Source organism: Berghia stephanieae, chromosome 7, assembly GCF_034508935.2.
Source record: "Berghia stephanieae isolate SIO BIC M18660-M18661 chromosome 7, UCSD_Bste_1.3, whole genome shotgun sequence".
NCBI lineage: Eukaryota > Metazoa > Mollusca > Gastropoda > Nudibranchia > Aeolidiidae > Berghia > Berghia stephanieae.
Genome location: NC_088366.1, coordinates 13,518,358 through 13,538,786, shown reverse-complemented (window position 1 = coordinate 13,538,786; position 20,429 = coordinate 13,518,358). Strand labels below are relative to the sequence as shown.

Below are 20,429 nucleotides of genomic sequence, written 5' to 3'. Positions count from 1 at the left end.
TATTAAAAGGAGGTTGTTCGTTACACAATTCCAAAGGGAGTTAATGGACATATTTTTGTAACACGTTAGTGTTGTATAGTCTGAATTTGTTTTTCAGTAATGGAATTGTTTAATTACATATAGGTGAAATAGCATAGTCCCAGAGCAGAAGTCCAGTAATTCGTTCCCGCCAGGTTCCTCAGAAGGTTATTGCGTTTCTCTATCTTTCGGGTAATACTTTTGAGGTAGGTAAGGCGGCAGTCCAGAGTACCCCTCACCCCCAGTGCTTCGGATACGGTTCATATGGGAGAACTTGGTCCCCAACAAGGACGTTCAGTTTCGTCAGGTCAAACGTCACGACAGAAACCACGAAAGCACAATAAGACTTGCTTCTCTTCAGAAACTATTATATTATCGGATTCGTCTTTATTTGTTTTCTTTTGTTTAGACTAATGAATGTATTTTGAAGTCTATCATAGAATACTACAGCAAACACAACATACTAGTCGATCATCAACAGCTTTGAATGCACTAGCTCGTCAAAGTAATCTGTGACTGTTCCCTGTTTTGATTGGACTGTATGTAACCGAACATTTGCAGTAATGGGCCTGTGGGGGCAAATACAAGCCATTGAAGATTGTAAGCTTGCCTAGGCAAGAAACGTGAAGGCTTTAGGTAAATAGTGCTTACTATGCTGCTATAGATGGTGCGTGCCTGCCAGTATATTGTCAGTTTCACTCATTCCCCAGCACGTTGTCAGTATCACTCACTCCCTAGCACATTGCCAATAGTTTTAACCCCCGCCCCCTTTCAAGGTACGTATCAATTTCTATCTAGGCTACTGATGTTACAGTTGGAACGAGTTCGATTATAACCAAGGGACACAACTGCAGCAAAGCAAGTTGAACAAACTTCACAAATCCCAGCAGATGAAAATACCAAAATGTTGGTAAACAGACGCTTCTTCAGAGGTAAATTATAAATCAATTCTTTATTCCCTTCACTCGTTGGATGTTCTAGTGATTAATAACATTGACTGTTGTTTAAGCAATGAAATAAGAAAATTGCACTTTTGGCGATTGCGGTGAAATAATTTTGACAACGGACTGACGGCTGCTTTATTTAGCCTACTCAAGACTGGCAACACAAATTACAAAACAGTTTGAATTTTGTTTCTATCTTGATTAGAAATGTAGTTCAAAGTGAAATTTTATACCGATTTTTACCCCAATCATTGCAGCAATTTCAAAGTTATGACCGAAATCGCGTGATGTTAATAAAATAACAGAGTGTCTACGTACAAGGTAGCCTTGCACCTAGCCCCAGAATCTACGTACAAGGTAACCGGGCACCTAGCCCCAGAATCTAAGTACAAGGTAAGTGGAAGTGGAAGTGGGCACCGGTAAGGTAAGGGGTCAGGAAGTCAGCACGAGTTTTGAAAAGAAGTATCGTCTTGAGTGACTTGTATTGTAGTCAAGGATAATGATTTACAGTATCCATTTATGTAGAGAGCTGCGCCGGGGTTACCAATACTTAGCTTCTTTATCCTTACCAATCATTCGTTTGGACAGAAAAATAAAAAAAACTTAACGCTTACCGTTAAAAGCAGTTTAGATTTGAAGATGCATTTGTTTTCTATCAAAAAACATTCGGTACTAGACAATCCTTGATGAATTTCAAAAGTAGTGTTTGAAATTATATCGTAAATTTTTTCATGATTCATTCCTCGCGAAATCGTGGAGGCTTACGTCTGTTTTCAAGGTGCCGTCGCAAAAAAAAAAAACCCAAAGGTTTTTTAAAAAGTTTATTGAGAAAAAGATATGGAAAAACGTGTCCCTTGATAGGTATGCAATTTGGTGCATAAATGCAGTAAAGATTGGTGCGCAAAATTAGTTCGTAGCGGATGCGAGACTCTGTGTGTGTGTGTGTGTGTGTGTCATAGCTCCTCTTTCTAGGGTGTATGGGGCATCTAGCCTCAGGATCTACGTACACGTAAACTGGTTTACCGTTGCAACAAAAACAATAGCTGGTCCTCGCTGTCGTGACTGTGCGAGCTCGTGTGTGTGTGTGTGTGTGTGTGTTATTTTTTTAAAAAATCAAAACATTTTAACCAGTAATGGTGAGATTCCATCTTACACTCCCCAAACTCCAGATCTTAGTCTTAATGTTATCATTAAAAGACAAGCCTTGCCATTTATAGTTTAATTGAAGCCCGAGTTGAAATATACTCTTACTTCTGCTCTCTTGGTGGAAACGATTTAATCTGCATAAGCAATCTGGAGAAAAAAATCAGTGTCACTGTAAAAGGTTAAAATTTCACGAAGTACGCTCCATGAACACCGCTGTAACAATCCTTTGACTATGTCATCAGGCAGCCCATTGTTTCTTTCATCTTTTCCCATTACCCCCTTACTATCCCCCCATCCCCCCATCCATCTCTCTCTCTCTCTCTCTCTCTCTCTCTCTCTCTCTCTCTCTCTCTCTCTCTCTCTCTCTTTCTCTCTCTCTTGTCATAGTGTTATCCCTTCCCCTTCCTATCTCATTGTGAAATGAAAACGTTCTGCTGTTTGCAGATACATGTATGATTGTTTTGTTTTTTCTCTCTCACTAGGCTAGGATTAAAAACCAAGACATCGGGTAATAGGTGTCTAATGCCAAAGTATAGATTCTCTCTTTGGCCAATTTAGTCACGCATATGGCAGCCAGCCCGGTAACCCTGTACGTAGATTCTGGGGCTAGGTGCAAGGCTACCGTGTACGTAGATTCTGGGGCTAGGTGCAAGGCTACCGTGTACATAGATTCTGGGGTTAGGTGCAAGGCTACCGTGTACGTAGATTCTGGGGCTAGGTGCAAGGCTACCGTGTACGTAGACACTGCCAATAAAAAATGGTTAAAACAGTCAATATGGAGTTCTTATCATATATTGTATACCAAATGTTCGTCTTATCGAGAACAATTCATTTTCATTAATAAAGAGGAAGATAAACATTTCAATATTAACACATTATTACATAATATGATGCAAATGTTAAAAATTAAAAGACGTAAGAAACAATTTGCTATATCACTTTGGATTTATCTCCAATATCTCACTGAAACAATTGCAAATATTTCCCCTCTTTGATTTAATACATAGAGAATAAAAAAAGGGTTTGAGAGTATTTAAATGAAAAGATATAAACATGTTGCGTAATGACATAATGAGTTTATTTTTACCTTTGGCAATTTAACTGTATATAAAAAAAATGGTAGATTGAAAAAGTTCAAATAAATTGAAATGGATTCTCTATTTTAATTAGAAGGAAAGTTCTGGCTTTTAATACTTTAAAAAATTGTGCTGAACCATTTTGGGGCCTTGGGTTTATTGCTATTGCTTCATTTGAACTGACAATATAATTTTATTCCCCCCTGTCACAAAGTGACAATGCCAAAGAGTGAGTCAGTGGTCTGCAGAACCTCTGTCCCAGTCAATGGCCTTAAAGGGTTGCTAACGTCCAACAAATTGACCAGCCCAACAGACTAACAATCAAAGAATGATGAGTAAATTTTCATATCTCATATTTATTGATGCAAGTTACTCTCTCACACACTCTCTCTCATTCGCACATGTAATGACGATCACTCAATTCACGAGACAGTAACGATGAACGTGGAACAATGAATAAGTATACACACAAGTCACAAACAGATTTCACAAGAAGGTGGGGCCCCTTACCTATACAGAACACATAGAACAAAAATATGATCTGTCCGTCACAGGTACGTCAGGGCTTCTTCCCCTAGTCTAGATGAGGCAGTCTGTCGTCCTTTCTCTCTAATGTCACAACTTGTAATGTCCAAACTCAAAGAGTGTTCTTGGAATCTAAGGCGTCGGCCTTATAACAATAATACGGTAATGTCCACGGCTTTGGCCGGATATCATCAATATGCACAGATGGATATGATATCGCTGGCATCGGCCAAGGATAAGGCTTTAGATTAAAATGTTCTGGCTTTGGCCACAAATTAATAAGACGACCCAAAATCAACAGGGTTAGTGTTCATTCATTAAATAGTTTCTTTGGCTTTGGCCCCAAATCAACAGGCCCACTAGAATGGGAAAGAAAACAATATATAATTAACCATAGAAAAACCAGAAGAAATAATACTTAAACTAAATCACCTTTACACATATCACAACACTATAAACTTCTTAACAAACGTGGTCACTGCCCCATGTGCTTGGCACAAACTATTGAATCAGAAAATCACTAGTATTAATAAATTCATAATATAAGCAGAAAGATTGAATCAAATGAATAATTCCACCAACCACAAGGCCTGTAACAATTCAAATCACGATTGATTTTAATAAACTGAAGTAAAACTCTTGCAAAACAGCATCGGCTGAACTTTGCCTTTAGAATATGGATACAAATAATAATAAACATATCTAAAATCAAAACAACTGATATTTTTAAAATATCGATATTATTAATATCGAATTTCACAAAGAGTAGAACATTAGCAGCTGCCCCTGTGCCAATAATCATCAGTCGCTATTGACAGTCCCTTGGCAGATAAATTTAATACGAATTCATCATGAAAAGAGTCAAAATAAACTGAAAAAATGTCTGTCAAATTCAAATGCTCAGACTAGACTGGACATGGAATTCTCATGAATCATCAAGCTAGAGGTCTATAGCATTTTTTAAACATTGTTGACAAAGACAGATTGTTCTATCTCGAATACTCCATGGCGCGTTCACTTTTGCACTTCTCGCTGCTCTATCAAAGAGATAATGGAAGTAAACCAAATAACAAAGCCTCAAGACGGGAACAGAGGTTAAAAGTATTAAAAGACATAGATAGCATAAACTCAGGACATAAAGTTGGGAATAAAAGACAGAGCGCCCAAGCACTGGCAAAAGTAACCCCACAAAAATGCATACATATACACCATACACACAGACACTCTCGCAAATAGCCAAAAAAAAATCTTGAGAATGGAAACCGTTTGGAAAAATAGAGAACAAGTTTATTTTTCAGAGCATTGGAGAAATAGTCACTTTGTTTTTATTATCCTTAGACGACAGTTCAGTAGTGTCTGTCACACTGTCAATAAGAAAAGGCCTACAGCAACACTTACATGTAGAAAGAAACGTGATGCCTGTAAGTGTTAGGCGATATTACCATTGTTTCGGACAGCCAATGCTATTAATGGGTAGGTGCGACTCATTTTACTCGTGAGTACAGTGAGGGAATGTGAGTAAAGAGACTTTTCCAAGGACTCAACTATGCCCGCTCACAGAGCAGGGCTCGAAACCCAAGACCTTTGCGATCCGAAAGCGAGTGTCATACCACAAGACCACACAGCCGCACTATTACTGATGATATCATTGTCTTTTGTCATTTACGATGTTTGATATTGTCTTTCAATCATATAGGACACAACTTTATATTGCTTTGATACTGGGTGGATTCCTTTGACCTCCCATGGTGGGCAAGAGGTCACTTGCTGTATCTTTTTTCCCCCTTGTCTGTTTTCTGATTTTCTATCTGTCTATGTCATGGAACGGGATTTCTATTTCTTGGCTTTGTCCTGGCCCTTGCTGGAGTCCTTGGCTTTTCCCTTGTGAATCATCTCTCTGTTGTTCTATGTATTGTTGTTACATTTTTTTTGTTTTGAATATAATTTAATGGTTTATAAACATTTGAGCGTGTTTCTTTTAGTGCGATCATTTGTGTTTGATGAGACTTTTAGGTGATCTTAAACTAAATACACTAAATATACTTATGCTCTTGGAATCTACATTTATTCACTATTTGAACTATTCTCCTTTGACTTACTTTTTCTTGGATGCTTTGATTTTCAGTCTAGATTTTTAAAGCTTTTGCCCCATTTTCCTCATTTTTACTGCCGCTGATTTGACTTAAAAACAAACATTGCATTGATGAATCTCTTTTTTTCTATACCTGTCAACAGATTGATAAAAACTCAAAGGTTTGCATGCTTTTTCTGGCAACACAGCTTTTTTAACACTCATCTTAACAAACTTACAAAATGGTACGGTGGTGTGCTGTGCTGGGATGCAGCCAGAAGAAAAAGAACAAGAAAGGAGGTTCATTATTCAAATTACCAGCCGTAATCAGGCACTCAGATGAGATGGCAAGAAAGATGAGTGAGAGACGGAGAATCAAGTGGCTAGCTAGAATCAATCGCAAAGATCTTACAGCCAGTCAGCTGTGTGAGAGCCGGTCCTCTCTATTGGTCTGTTCTCGACATTTTGTGTCAGGTATGACATTTTTTAAAATTAAAATTATTTTTTTTCGTACATTTTAGTCTACCATAAAATAATTGTAGATCTAGCAATTTGCTGATGTTGCTGAAATAAAGTGAAAAAGCATTTTGTAGTTTATATACATCAATATTAATCAAATAACTAAACATCAAATTTATAAGTTGTATTTGAGGTAATTCCTTTTTTACTTCTTACTTTTTGTAAATTTATATCCTATATTTTTGTATAGCTTTGTTGATCAGTTGATGTGAATGACGCGGAAAATGTGGTTTATTATACAGTAGGGTGAACATAAAGGGGTCCTCATAGCTTCACATGCAAAGTGACCAAGATAGATCGAATTAAGGTGAACATATAAAAATACCTTTTATGAATATGCAATTAATTCATTAATTTCACCCTTTCTTTGTGTTAGGAAAACCATCCGGTCTGTTTGAAGACAAAAACATTGATTGGGCTCCCAGCCTCTATCTTGGTCATGGACGCGATACCAAGGAAAAACAGGAGACAGAGGAATTGGAAATGGATTGCACCCCGGCACCAAAAAAGAAGAAAACAATTTGTATGTCTAAATCAATTTTCATTTATTTCTCATGGGCTATGTTTTCTTGAGTAGGGTCTTTTCACCTCTGATGGTTGACAGGAGGTCATTTGCTGTGTCTTCTATCCCCCTGTATCTGCTTTCTGAGTTGTTTCCTGTCATTGATGGGATGGGATTAATTGGTTTTGTCCTGGCCCCTACCAGAGTCCTTGACTGAGAGAGAAACAGTCAAATATATAATTATTTCCTTGTAAATCATCTCTCTGTTATGTACTGATAGTGATACGTTTTATTCTGAACATTTCTTGGTAAACATTTGAGTTCGTTCGTCTTAGCATTGGTGTCAGAACGAGACATTTAGGTGATCTCAAACTAAATACATAGATGGTATGCTCTTAAAATCTATATCTGTTCCCAATTCAAATTCCCCTTTTATCTTGCTTTTTCTTGGGTGTTTCAATTTTTCTACTACACCGTTTTCTTCCTATTACTGGCACTGATATGACCTAAATGTTTTGCAAATGGTGTATAAACCCTTAAATACGCCATTCATTTCATTTTTTTTTTTTTTCATGACCGCCATGCAGACGATGACATGGATTGGGTGACAGTGAGAGTGGAATTATCCAAGCAGCAAGCCAAACTACAACGTTGTGCCACTAAGTTGAAAACTCTGAGTTCCCAGAAAGACAAACTGATCGGGAAGATAGAATGTCTGCAGATTCTGGCTAAGTAAGGATTTAACACAACAGACATTTATTGGTAATCAAATGGGACCAAGATTTTGTTAATTTAAAACAAGTAATGCTCAAAACGTATTACGTATACACGGTTGGAGATTGTTCTCTCAGAAATATCAAGAGTATTCAAATACTAGATTTTGTAATCAGTATATATAGCATAGAATGGGGTCCCAATAGCTCAGTTGATAGAGTACTTGCCTCACACGTAGTGGGATTGGAATTAAATCTGGGTGCAGTCACGACTTTTTTTCTGGCCCCTTGTCCACCTAGCAGTGTTTGGTAGTTGGGTCTGTTAGATCTGCCAGGAAGAATAGCATCCTATCCAAAGGATAGCCAGCAGTTGCTATTATCCATTTCATACTATAGAAACAGTGATAAACTCTGGCTTCATGAGTCTTTTGGCTCTGAAGGACTACAATATATCCTAGAATAACGAACAAATTTATTTTTCAATCTCAGTTTGGGACTCAATTTCTTTAAAATCATATTTTCTGTTCTGTTTATCTGATGATTATCAAGAGAGCAGTGACGGTGATGCAACTCAGGTGTCATCTGAAGCTCGATTTGCCTCATCATGTCTTCATTGCTCAGCAGTTCAATGTTTCGTTTGATAACAAAATCAATAGATGTTAAGTATGGTCAGTGACTGGATAAGTGACAAAGATGGTAAAACTCTAGTCCTGGAATGAAAGTGATACTATGGTGCTGGGAGCTGTGGACTGTAAAAAGTCATGAATAAAAATGTTTAAAATGAGTATGACAAAAATATAGAAATTGTACCCGCTGATAAGATGTGCCAAATACTTTTCTGCCGATGTTTTTAATGTTTTCATAGTCAAGGCTAAATCCATCCATTCAATGCTTTGCTTTGAGACTGCCAGGGCCTGTGTCTTCCAGTATGATTGTGAATTATTTGTCCCCTTTTTTAGTCTTCAATCAATCTGATTTCCCCAAAATACATAATCTCCATGAATCCATGGGAAAAGTGATGATGGGAATCTTTTTTTTTGGATTTGTCAAGCCAAGTGCATGCACCTTCCCTTCAAAGGAGTTTTTGATGTTGATTTTAAACTCGATTACAATACCAAGGATGAAAATGATATCTTAATGGATAATGAGACTGAAAGTCTTGAGAAATTCTTGAAAGAAAATAACTTCTCAAAACAAAAGGAAATCACTTTTGTCAACTGTCATCTCGTACAAGAAGACTGTGTATAATTACCTCTTGGATAATCTGCCCCATCAGGGCTAATTTTTTGTAAAGGTTGAAGCTGCTGCTCCAAATAAATTAGTAGAGGATCAGGGAATTGCCAGATTAAAACATAAACTAATGACAGAACAACCAGCTTTAATTCCACTAGATGCTTCCATAGATGCTTCCATAGATGTTCTTGTTAATAATAATAATAATAATAATAAATGGCATTTATATAGCGCTTTACCCCGTTGTCACAGGCTCTAAGCGCTTTACAGTGATATAAAACAAAACATATTACAGTGAGACAAGTGTGAAGGAAACGTGATACGAATTCAATTTAACAACAACAAAATATGAAAATAATATTGCAACATTAAGACGTAAAAAGATAAAACTTTAAGCGAGATTTGAACGTTGTCAACGAATCCGAGCATCTCACGTGTGACGGGAGAGAGTTCCAAAAATGGGGGGCCGAAAATTGAAAAGACTGTTCACCTATTTTACGCAATGGCTTAGGTTTGACAAGGATTGATTGGTCATTGCTTGACCTCAAGTTTCTATTGGGGACATATATGTTTAGAAGGTCTTTAATATAGGAGGGACTGTTCGTGCTCAGGGATTTGTAGACAACAGTACAAATCTTATAGGCAACTCTTTTTTCAACAGGAAGCCAATGTAACTCACGGAGAAGAAGAGTTGCTGACGGGTATTTTTTGTTATTGCGTACAATGAGCCTGGCTGCGTTATTTTGAGCAACCTGAAGTTTGCTAATTTTGTCTTTAGTTAAATTCGCCCAAAGGGAGTTACAATAGTCCAATTTAGATAAAACCAAGGAATTAATTAAAAGTTCTGTTATATGCTTCGGTATTAAATTACGAATTTTGCTTATTTTTTTCATTTCTATGTACATAGATTGTATGGTGTTATTCACGTGGCTTGTCATGGAAAGATCTTTATCAATGATGACGCCAAGGTTTTTTGCTTTATTTGAAAATTCTATTGTGCTATTTCCGAGAGTAATTAGTGATTTATTTGCCTGTTTAAGGATACTCGGTCTTCCACACATTAAAATCTCAGTTTTACTATCATTTAATTTTAACTTATTGTGGTACATCCAAGATTTAATCTCATTAAAACAGCTCGTAATTCGTTGTATTAAGAACTGTAAATTACTAAGGGGTGCTGAATCATATATTTGCGTATCATCTGCATAAAAATGATAACTCAGATTGAATCTGGATATCACACTAGAAAGGGGCTGCATATATACAGTAAAAAGGACAGGGCCAAGAACAGAGCCTTGTGGCACTCCAAAATTTAGTAAAACTTGTTCTGACTGAACACCATTCACCACGACAGTCTGCCATCGATCCTGTAAATATGATGTAAACCATTTAAGGGCAATTCCTTTTATGCCGAACGTATTTTCTAGTCTTCTTAACAAAATGTCATGGTCAATGGTGTCAAAGGCAGCTGAAAGATCTAAAAGGCATAATACATTGATATTGTTAGCATCAGCATTACATAACAAGTCATTAAAGATTTTAAGAAGCGCCGTTTCAGTACTGTGTTGATGTTTGTAGGCTGACTGAAAGGGTTGTTCCAAACTGTTGTTCTTAAGATGAGATGTTAATTGTGTAAGAACTACCTTCTCCAAAAGTTTTGACAAAAAAGGTAAATTTGATACAGGACGATAATTGTTTAATATATTGTGGTCTAGTGATGGTTTCTTCAGAAGTGGTTTGACGAGGGCACTTTTAAAGCACGATGGAACTTCGCCAGTCAGTATGGATGTATTTATGATTGATGTAATGGATGGTAATAATGTATCGATGGAGCTGGCCAAAAGCTGTGCTGGTAGGGGATCAAGGTCGCAGGATTTAATGGGGGCTTTTTTTATCAACTCGTTTATGAAACTAGGTGAAACTGGTTGGAACTTGTCTAAAGGGGTACCACAGAATGTATTTGTATCTATAAATGGTTCATGCCGATCTAGTTCTGAACGAATGTTATGGATTTTGTCTTTTAAAAAGTTGACAAATGTGTCTGGCAAGTCTCTTTGATTGGTTGTAGATGGTAATGAAGTGCATCTTTCACGTCCAAGTAGATCATTGCAGATGTTAAATAATTGTTTACAAGATTTAGAAGTTTCAAATTTTGAAAGAAAATACGTGGTCTTTGCCTTTTTTATTGTTGTCTTCCAGGCACGAAATGCGCTCTTGAATATTTCACGATGAATCATGAGGCCTGATGTTTTCAGCCGTCTTTCTGCTCTCCGACACTTCGTTTTAGCTTCTTTAACGTCCGACGTATACCACGGAGCATACTTGCGGTTGGTGACGGTCCTTGTTTGGAATGGCGCATGTTTGTCAAGCGTTTCAATGAGACAACTATTCCACTGGTCTGGAGAAATAATTGAATTTTTAGTAAGTTTTGTTTCTAAATCGCCTCTGAAATTGTCCAAATTAATGCCTTTAATGTTTCTGGTTGATGTGGTGGTGGTTTCTTGGCATGGTTTTGAAACGTCAAGATTGAAAGAAATGAGGGAGTGGTCCGAAAAGGGGAGATAATCGACGGTGACGTTGGTTTTTTGGAACTCTGAATTTTCTACAATTACCCAATCTAAAATATGACCAGCAGAGTGGGTTGGCGTTGTTACGATCTGGCACATGTTGTTCTCTGATAATGACTCGTGCAATTTGGCGGTGTCTGTGACGTTGTCGAAGTGAAAATTAAAGTCGCCGAGTATAATTGAATGGCCAGGACGCGTGTGTTGCAAAGTTAGCATCTCGTTGATTTCCTTCCTAACATCAGGTAATTTTATTTTGTTTTTCTTGTTTTCTGGCGGTCGGTAGATGCAGTTGAAGTTGTATCTTGTATTCTGGAGGGATAATCTAAGATCAATGGCCTCCATTGTTTTGCAGCGCATTTCGATGATTTCCACATGTTTACATAATTTTGTTTTATAAAATACGCCAATGCCACCCCCTCGCTGATCTTTCCTTGGATACGATCTAAATTGGTACCCAGGGGGTGTCATAGCTTTTTCAACTGGGTCGTCTCCAGACTGTGAGAGCCATGTCTCTACTATAAATAGAATATCGAAGTTCTTCTCCGTTAATAAATCGTTGAATTCTTCGGTTTTGTTACGGCAGGACTGTGCATTCAGAAGACCAATAACAATGTTATTGTTGTCGTTTGTGAAACTGTTTGTGGTTGGTACAGTTACAAGTGTTGGTGGTGGACGGGGGTTTGTGTGGGGGCGGGGTGGACGACGAGTTGTTACCATTGAGATGTTATGTTGTTTCCGTTTGCCTCCCCGAGGCCTGTACTTATTAATATTATTGTAAAAAATCGGATCACTTGAGCTAAAAATCGCAGCTGGAATGTGACGTTGTTTACGTTTACCGCCTCGAGGCCTGTTGTAAAAATCAGCTTATTCAGCTCCAGCACATAATCCTATAAGACAGAATTCCAGACTCTGACAATCATCAGAATCTGGGCAAAGCAATCAAATGATCCTGATATCAGAATGATTTGTATTATCTTTTAAAACCTTTTAGGTGTTCCCTGTTCTTCTGCAAGCTTTAAACATGCTTGATTGCATGTTAGATAAAAACTGACCAATGGCCCAAGATGGCTGACAGCCTCTAGAAGCTCAAATCACTGTCCTAGTGTCTACTACCTCTATAGATCATCACAATTCATATGAAATGCTTCAGTTTTAAAAAGATCATGCTTGCAAAACCATTGGTGGAGATTATATTTTTTTCCCCTGTCAATCATCATATTATTTTTTCTTTTACATATATATAATGATTTGTAAACATTTGAGTGTGTTCCTCTTAGTGGGGACCTGTAGTTGTTTCAGGGTGAAACATTTACTTAATCTCAAACCAAGTACACTGATAGTGTGTTCTTGGACTCTACATCTGTTCCCCTCTTAAACTAATTCCCTTTTGTCTTAATTTTTCTTTGGTGCTTCAATTCTAATTCTAGAAGTTTTTACTATCTCATTTTCTTCCTTTTTACTGGCACTGAAGTGACCTAAATGTGTTGCAAGAAAACCCTTAAAAAAAAACAAAAAAAACAAAAACAAAACAAAACAAACAAAACCATTGGGAGGAAGGTGATGGTGATATGTAGGTCAAGTTCGACAATAGGTAGCGGGAAGTGTAACTAAACTTTGTCAAAGATTGTCAAAGAAGATTCAGGTCATCCTTCCTCCTGTTAGCCTGACATATCATGTCTATGCTAGACTCTAGTGAAAATAACCATTTTTCAGGGAAAATAAACATAAACAGGGTAAATTTTCATAGAAAATTAAAATAAAAACATCACAGAAGTATACCCAGGGAGCCAGATTTTATCCCGTTTCTATAGCATGAAAATAGCAATTGCTTGCCACCCTTTGGATAGGATGTTAGTCTCATGCAATTCCCACCTGATCTAACAAGACCCAGCTACCCAATCACTGCTGGGTGGACAGAGAGTTCCAAAAAAAACCTAACCATCTTGACTTCACCTGGGATCGATCTCAGTCCCTTTGCATGCGAATCGAGTGCTCTATCAACTGAGTTATCAGGACTCCCTGTGATGATTATAACTGAATTGAATTTTGAATCTTTTCTCTCTCATGATTTGACTTTCCAGTATTGATCTTGACCTCCTTGCTCGGAGAATCAAAATCAGAAAGCACCCAGAAGCTAAAGAAGAATGGGATAAGTTGTACTGTCTTGTGATGACCATCAAAGCAGAGGAAGATGTGAGTCTCTTTTTGAAAAAAAAAGTTTACTTTGATTAAAATCACTTGAGGCCCTTTTCAATTTAGACATTCTTGACGTTCATCTTGAGATTTAAAAAATATTTTTTTTGATATAGGGTAATATCCACTGACGGGCTCAAAGTGCTTTACAAAGGGTCCCCAGCCAACAGCTACACTTAACATGTAGGATGAGACATGACGCTTCTGGGTGGGGTTCCTACCTCCCATAGCGGGCAGGGAGGTACTTGCTGTGTCTTCTATCCCCTCTTATCTGTTTTCCAATTGCTTTCTGCCTTTGTCTTGGAATGAGATTGCTTGGTTTTGTCCTGACCTTGGTCGGAGTCCTTGGTTGAGAGGGAAACAGTCGAATGTATAGTTATAGTTTTGGGAGATGATATTTTTTTCCTTGTAAATCATCTCTCTGTTATGAATTGTATTATGTTTAGTTTACATATTATATTATATGATTTATAAACATTTGAGTGTGTTCCTCTTAGTTGGGACCTGTGCTTGTGTCTGGATGAGACTTTTAGGTGATCTCAAACTAAGTACTTTGATGGTGTGCTCTTGGAATCTACATCTGTTCCCTGTTTGAACCAATTCCCCTTTGTCTTACCTTTTCTTTTGTGCTTTAATTGTAATTCTAGAACTTTTTACTATCCCATTTTCTTCCTTTTTACTGGCGCTTATATGACCTTAATGTGTTGCAAGCGCCGTAAAACCCTTAAAAACATAAAAACAAAACAAGACATGACGCTTGTTAGGCAATTTTACAATTTTTTTTCTGAGAGTGACAACACAGTTAATAATAATAATAATAATGATAATAATAATAATAATAATAATAATAATATAATAATAATAATAATAATAATAATAATAATAATAATAATATAATAATATAATATAATAATAATAATAATAATAATAATAATAATAATAATAATTATTATTATTATTATTATTATTATTATTATTATTATTATTATTATTATTATTATTATTGTTTTTATTATTTTATGCTTGTATATCTGCTAAGTTTCTGTCACGACAGATGTGAATGCGGGTCATTCTGTATGGTGCTTATATATCACCCTGGTTTTCAATAACTCTAATTGTATTACAATCAAAAGGTTAAAGACAAAAAAGCAATGAAGACAACTTAGATATATCAAAAGGCATGTGCCAAACAAGGAAAGCTGGGTGGCCCAGCAAACATGAACTGTTATAATGAATGAAGGATGATATGTTCGAGGATTTTGCATGTGACAGATGTCAGCGACACAGGTCTATAGTTTGAAACATTGTCTCTTTTTTTTTCCCTTTTTTGTAGATGGCTGTATTGTTTTGCATGTTTCTATTTCTTTAATGCGTGGCCTGTGTCAAGGGATTGTTGAAAGATTAGGCACAAATATGGGGCTAAGCTAAACCTGTTTTCCACTTTTTCATAACTTCAGTACTGGTTAGCTTTGATGGGTTCAGATTCTGTACCTACTTGGTGGCCCCTTTTAATGTAACGTCCATCCTTGGCATTAAATAACAATGTGAAATTGAATGTAAGCTTCAATTTAATTACGAAAACAGATAAATGGATGTTTCGGGTTTCCCCTTCATCAACAAAACAGGCTTACATTCAATTTCATATTGTTATTTATTTCTTCGAGCTTCGAGCAGCAACATTTACATTATCCTTGGCATTATAAAATTATAGGGTGCTACTTTCCTCCATGCAGGGTAGAGTAATGTTTTCTTTACTTAATTGTGTTTTTGCATGATGAGTTCTCAGTGGGATCTATTGCTTCTGTTCCATCGGGTCTTTGTCGGGCGGCTATACCTTATGTATCCTTATGCATAGATTTAATGTATTTAAGCATATCAGTAACATATATCCATACCTCTTGCTATGAAATTTACAACTGTTTCCCTTTTGAGATGCACATATTATGTCCATCTGAAATCAAAATTATTTTTTCAGTTGGTCTCAGCGCTCAATTCAGTCCTGATTTTAAGTCAAGATCAATCAAACGTACGAATATCAACTGTGTAAAAATTCTAAGATTCACAATGACAACCTGAAGAACAAAAACACGACCATGTGATAGGCTGACTACACACAAAATTCTAATCTTAGCTCACTTTGTGGTGCTGCACTTACTGAGATTGGGTTATTCTTGTCTACCATTGGAATAGATTCTAAAGACGAATTTCCCCTTGGGGATGGATACAGGGAAATTTGTTCAATAATGATTTTGACATATTTTTTTTTCATAAGGTACAAAAAATGTGTGAGGATGAGGAAGATAATATTTCTGACATGGAGGACCTGGGCGAAAAGAAGAAAGGTGGTCTGAGGAAGAAGCATCAAAGAAATAATCCTGTAATTACTTATCAGGATGTAGCTTGCCAATGCCAGGAGAAGAAAAAGACGGTGAGTTACGAGGCCTGATCCCTAATTAACATTCTTTTTTTTTCTTTCTGTCAAATCTATAAATCTAAACTCATAAGTTTGGAAATATGCATATGTAAAGAACAACTTTTTAGAAAAATCCTGTGAAATTTTCAAGGCACTATATAGAAAGAATTTTAATTATAGCTGTTTGTTTACCCTCTTTGACAACACGTTTCCAGTAAAAATTGATGCCACAAATTTGAGAGAATCATTTTCCAGATGTGACACCAGATTAATCATAAAGTTTTTGCTTCTCTTTGGGGAAAACCCCTTTATATATTCACCGTGATCTGATCTATGCGATAAGAGATCCTGCTCTGACAAATACGAGGGTAAGAGTGTGTGTAAAAGAATATCAAGCGGTGACAACCAGTGTTGAGGATGAATCGAGATCTAGGAGACCAGTCACGGCATATGGAGATACATCCATTCTTTTTAATGCAAACTATTACAAAATGGTGGTTTAAGACAAGCTGACTCCTTGCAGGAAAAAGTGCCCTGAACTCCTTGACAAAGTCATGACTTTTCTTTTTACAACAATGCCCCAGTGCACACAGCCAGAATGGTGATAAAACTTTTGCTCTCATACGGATGGGAGATATTGTATCGCCCTTGACACTCTCTTGATCTATCACCAGTTATCTCCTTTTTTCTAATATGAAAGAAAATTTTCATGAACATTTGAAATCAGAAGAAGAAATTATATTAGCAACAAATGGCATTTTGAAAGAGCTGGAAAAAGGCGCATTCAGGGCTGTATTTGACAGCTAGCAAGCATTGGTAGGAACGATGGATGATGATGTGGACTATTTTGAGTAGCTAACACCATAAAAGTGTTTTGGTCTACATTTGATTATGCTGTTTTGTGGTTTAAGATATAACCAAAAGAAAGTTATTTATAGAATAGACCTCATAGTTTTTGTGTAGGTTGTAATCCAAGATCTGTGTGGTGCAGACAATTTGAGGGCATTATAACTGAAAAGTATTTGTTTATGTATTTTTTTCTTTAGGTTCAAGCTATAGGAGTTCAAACAGATGTCAATATTTTCACACAGCTGCCTGATTTGACCCCTAAAAACAAAGAGCAGGTTTATCCGGTGCTGGAGTATGGAAAAGAAGGTCAGAATCAGGAAGCTGTTATCAAAGTGAAAGCTAGTGATGACAGTCATGATAAGCAAAGGTTGCAAAGCCAAGACAGTGATATGACATTGGCATCTGATTTCAACTCAAAAGACACATCATGTTCGAAAAGGATGGATCACGAGGTCATTGAAATTCCAGGGGCCAGCACAAAGCCTGTCAGCATTATACCAGTGACAGGAGTGAACCAAAGAGTGCCAAAGGTTTATAAACGAAATGTCCATGAAAGAAAAGAGCAGAATGTTGGCAAGTTCTCTACAAGATCAACAGACAATGCATCATACTCAACAGAAATACTGTCATCAAAACCTTTTGATGCTGAAGTTCAAGATTCTAATATTCCAGACTTTATTTCGGAGTCTATGGACATGTTAGCTACAGCTGATGAGTCTGATCAGAATTCTGATGCTTCCAAGCAAAATATAACAACTAAACAAGAAGAACTCAAGAAAGATTCAGAGCCACCCGTCCCTCCATCAATCCCCAACCAATCCCAACCGACCCAAAGCAGAAGAAATAGGTCAAGACCAGGGAGTGTCGTGGAAAGGAAAGTGGTCATTAAAAAAATCCAGCACCCCTTCCTTGTCCAAAGTCCTTCCAACAGCACAGCCTTGGTCATGTCAAACAGCAACAGAGGGGGGCAGTACAAGGTCTTCAGAAGGGAAACTATATGCAAGATCTGTGGCAAAGTTTTCCCAAGCATGATGGATCAACAGATCCACGCCCGAATTGATCATTTAGGAAAGAAAGTCTATGAATGTGAAATATGTGGTAAGAAGTTCAGCTACGAAAATGATCTTCGCCGTCACACAATGTATCATAAGAAACAGAAAAACTATCAGTGTTCAGAATGTGGGAAGACATTTGTGTCCCAAACAGGTTTAGTCAGTCACATTGAGGGCATTCACAGAGGTGTCAAATACCGGTGTGAAATTTGTGGCCAGGAGTACAATCGGAAAAACAGCCTCAGATTACACTTGGCTGGGAAACACAACCCTAAAAAACATTCCGAAGTTCCGCAACCACCTCCTCCACCACCACCTCCACCACTACCATTAGTACAACATCTACCTGTACCAGACATTCCACAACTCCCCCCAACACCATCAGATTATTTAGCTGTATCAAATATTTCACAACATCCATCAGAACATCCATCCCTACTAACCATTCCACACTCATCACCGCATAATCAGCTTCCAAATGTTCCACCACCAAATCTACAGAATTTTCCACAACCGCCAGGTGACCTGTTAGACTTAGGACAAGAAATGCCCACTTACAGTGGAAACCTTTTATAACAAAGTAACAGTTTTTTTCTCTCAAAAAGTTTTTGTCATGACATTGGCTATCAGACGGTAAAATTTATTGTATCATAACAAAGGTCAATCAATGATCTATTGGGTGACAATACTCCAAAACTTTCCCCACAGGGGAGTAAAATTCTTCATACATTTTATTTACACCACTCAGCAATTGTCATAAATAGATGTTAGTGCTAAATAGCAATGACATCTAACTTGCAACTTGTACTGAATGAAGTTGAAATCTGTCTATAAAAAGACTGCCAGGGAAAGAAACATAACATTTTAAAGCACGTTTAGCACAGTGAAATCTCAAAATGCGGCATAAACTTGTGGAAATATTTATGGTACATTTATTTATAGTCTAGGCACGGTAAATAAGTAAATAAGATTGAGCATAGCTTAGGATTTTCTTTATAATCTGTAAGAACATAAACACCGATGGACTCTTTTCTTCATTTAAATCAGAGCCAAATCCCAGCCATGGGTGGGGTCTTCTGCAGGGTTGCCAGGTGGGACTTTTCGAGGCCAGATTCCACAATTTTGGCTTTTAAGAAATGTCCTGGGCCTTTTCTAAGAACTCTTGGCCTTTTAGTGCATTTTTGGCCATTTAATTCATATTTTAGCCTTTTTATGCACGTTTTAGGCATTCTTATAGTCTGAACTCTCTTGAAAGTCTGTCGATAATCAAAATTTTCATCGGATGGAAGCAAAAAGGGAAACCGAGCGGTGAAGTACTCCAAGTTAGTTACTGAGGATATCAACTTATTATCAGTGTCTGCAACTGAGGCATGAAAAAGACAACTCATCCTTCATATTGCAACGAACTTGCAAGTACTCCACAGAAGTTTGAAAATGATTAATAATTGAGCTGTAAAATTTCTCTCTCTGTGAAGACGACATTTTCTCAACTAACTACTTACACTTGTATCCAACATCAATGGCTGAATGTGGAAGAATGTTTCCTTTTGACATGGTGTTGACATCCACCACATCCTTCAGGGAAGATGTCATGAAACGCAAAGATCTTTAACAATAGAATTCAGAACTGACCTTACTTTATGTATAAGTGGACGATCTCCCCGGGGGAATGCATTAATTAGCATTTTCAAACAGAGGAATCACATTCACTATAAACAAAGCAAATGCCTTCACTTCATCCACAGCACTTTGTTCAATGCACTGTGTGTGGAAAATTGCCATTTGAAATCCCAAGTTTTGCCACAGAAAATAGAAAAATTTGCCACATTTTGCCGTAAAAATTGCCAATTTTTGCAAATTTAGTTAACTAATCTGATAACTTTCGTTCCCAGAGGCCCGGAATACTACATTGATCTAAAGATACACACAAAAAGTCACTCAGATGCATATCAGAAAGAAAAATGATTAAAAACATCAATCTTATATCAAAACAAGAGTACCAAAACCTGCAAAGAGAGGTATCAAAATTTAATTACACAAGATATTCATAGAAATAAAACTGTTATAATACAGGAACACCAAAGCCTGTAAGTTTTCTTCGCTGAGCCGCCTTCTTCTGTCTGAAAATGGAGAAGGACGTCTCAGCATCAGCAGAATTAAGGCAAGTGTATATGTATCTCTTTGCCAGCGTAGCAAGATGGGGAACATCTGATCTAACGCTGTTCCAAAAAACAGTCAGATCAAGTGGAATGACACCAGATGCCAGCACTGCTCCTGGACCAAGAGACTCTTCATATCGAAGTACTTCTGCACGAGATATTCCATGAATACCAGGAATGGTCAAAGAATCAATGTTAGAATCAGCAATAAACACTAAATTGCAAGGATTGAAGAAAGTTCAATAAATCCATCCCTGTTTGGCCTTCAGTCGGCGAATATTTCTCAAGCTTTTTATTGGTCAAAGCGAAAGCTTGACAAAAACTATCCTGGAGCTGAAGCTTGAGATGTTAGTCCAGGTCATGTGGACAGTGTCTTTCTACATCTTGTAGAGTCACATGGCAAGATGAAAACTGGTCCTTAATTTCCATGAGCTTTGACCATGCCTGGC

The 20,429-nt window shown here is 37.2% G+C and overlaps 1 protein-coding gene across 1 annotated transcript; it reads left to right on the top strand.

The window, feature by feature from the left end:
• Nucleotides 1-839: 839 nt before the first annotated feature.
• On the top strand, nucleotides 840-19,783 carry LOC144976726 (uncharacterized). The gene is made up of 7 exons (XM_078921092.1): nucleotides 840-950; nucleotides 5,945-6,254; nucleotides 6,676-6,822; nucleotides 7,389-7,533; nucleotides 13,396-13,507; nucleotides 15,780-15,935; nucleotides 16,967-19,783. The coding sequence occupies exons 2-7, from the start codon at nucleotides 6,023-6,025 to the stop codon at nucleotides 18,395-18,397; spliced, it is 2,223 nt and encodes a 740-aa protein (XP_078777218.1). The 5' UTR covers nucleotides 840-950; nucleotides 5,945-6,022; the 3' UTR covers nucleotides 18,398-19,783.
• Nucleotides 19,784-20,429: the final 646 nt, after the last annotated feature.

Excerpts from the sequence above, each read along its gene's own strand:
- LOC144976726 (XM_078921092.1), top strand. The coding sequence starts at position 6,023 with ATGGTACGGTGGTGTGCTGTGCTGGGATGCAGCCAGAAGAAAAAGAAC. Across the intron at positions 6,255-6,675 it reads TTCTCGACATTTTGTGTCAG|GAAAACCATCCGGTCTGTTT; the intron begins GTATGACATTTT and ends TCTTTGTGTTAG. Across the intron at positions 15,936-16,966 it reads GCCAGGAGAAGAAAAAGACG|GTTCAAGCTATAGGAGTTCA; the intron begins GTGAGTTACGAG and ends TTTTTTCTTTAG.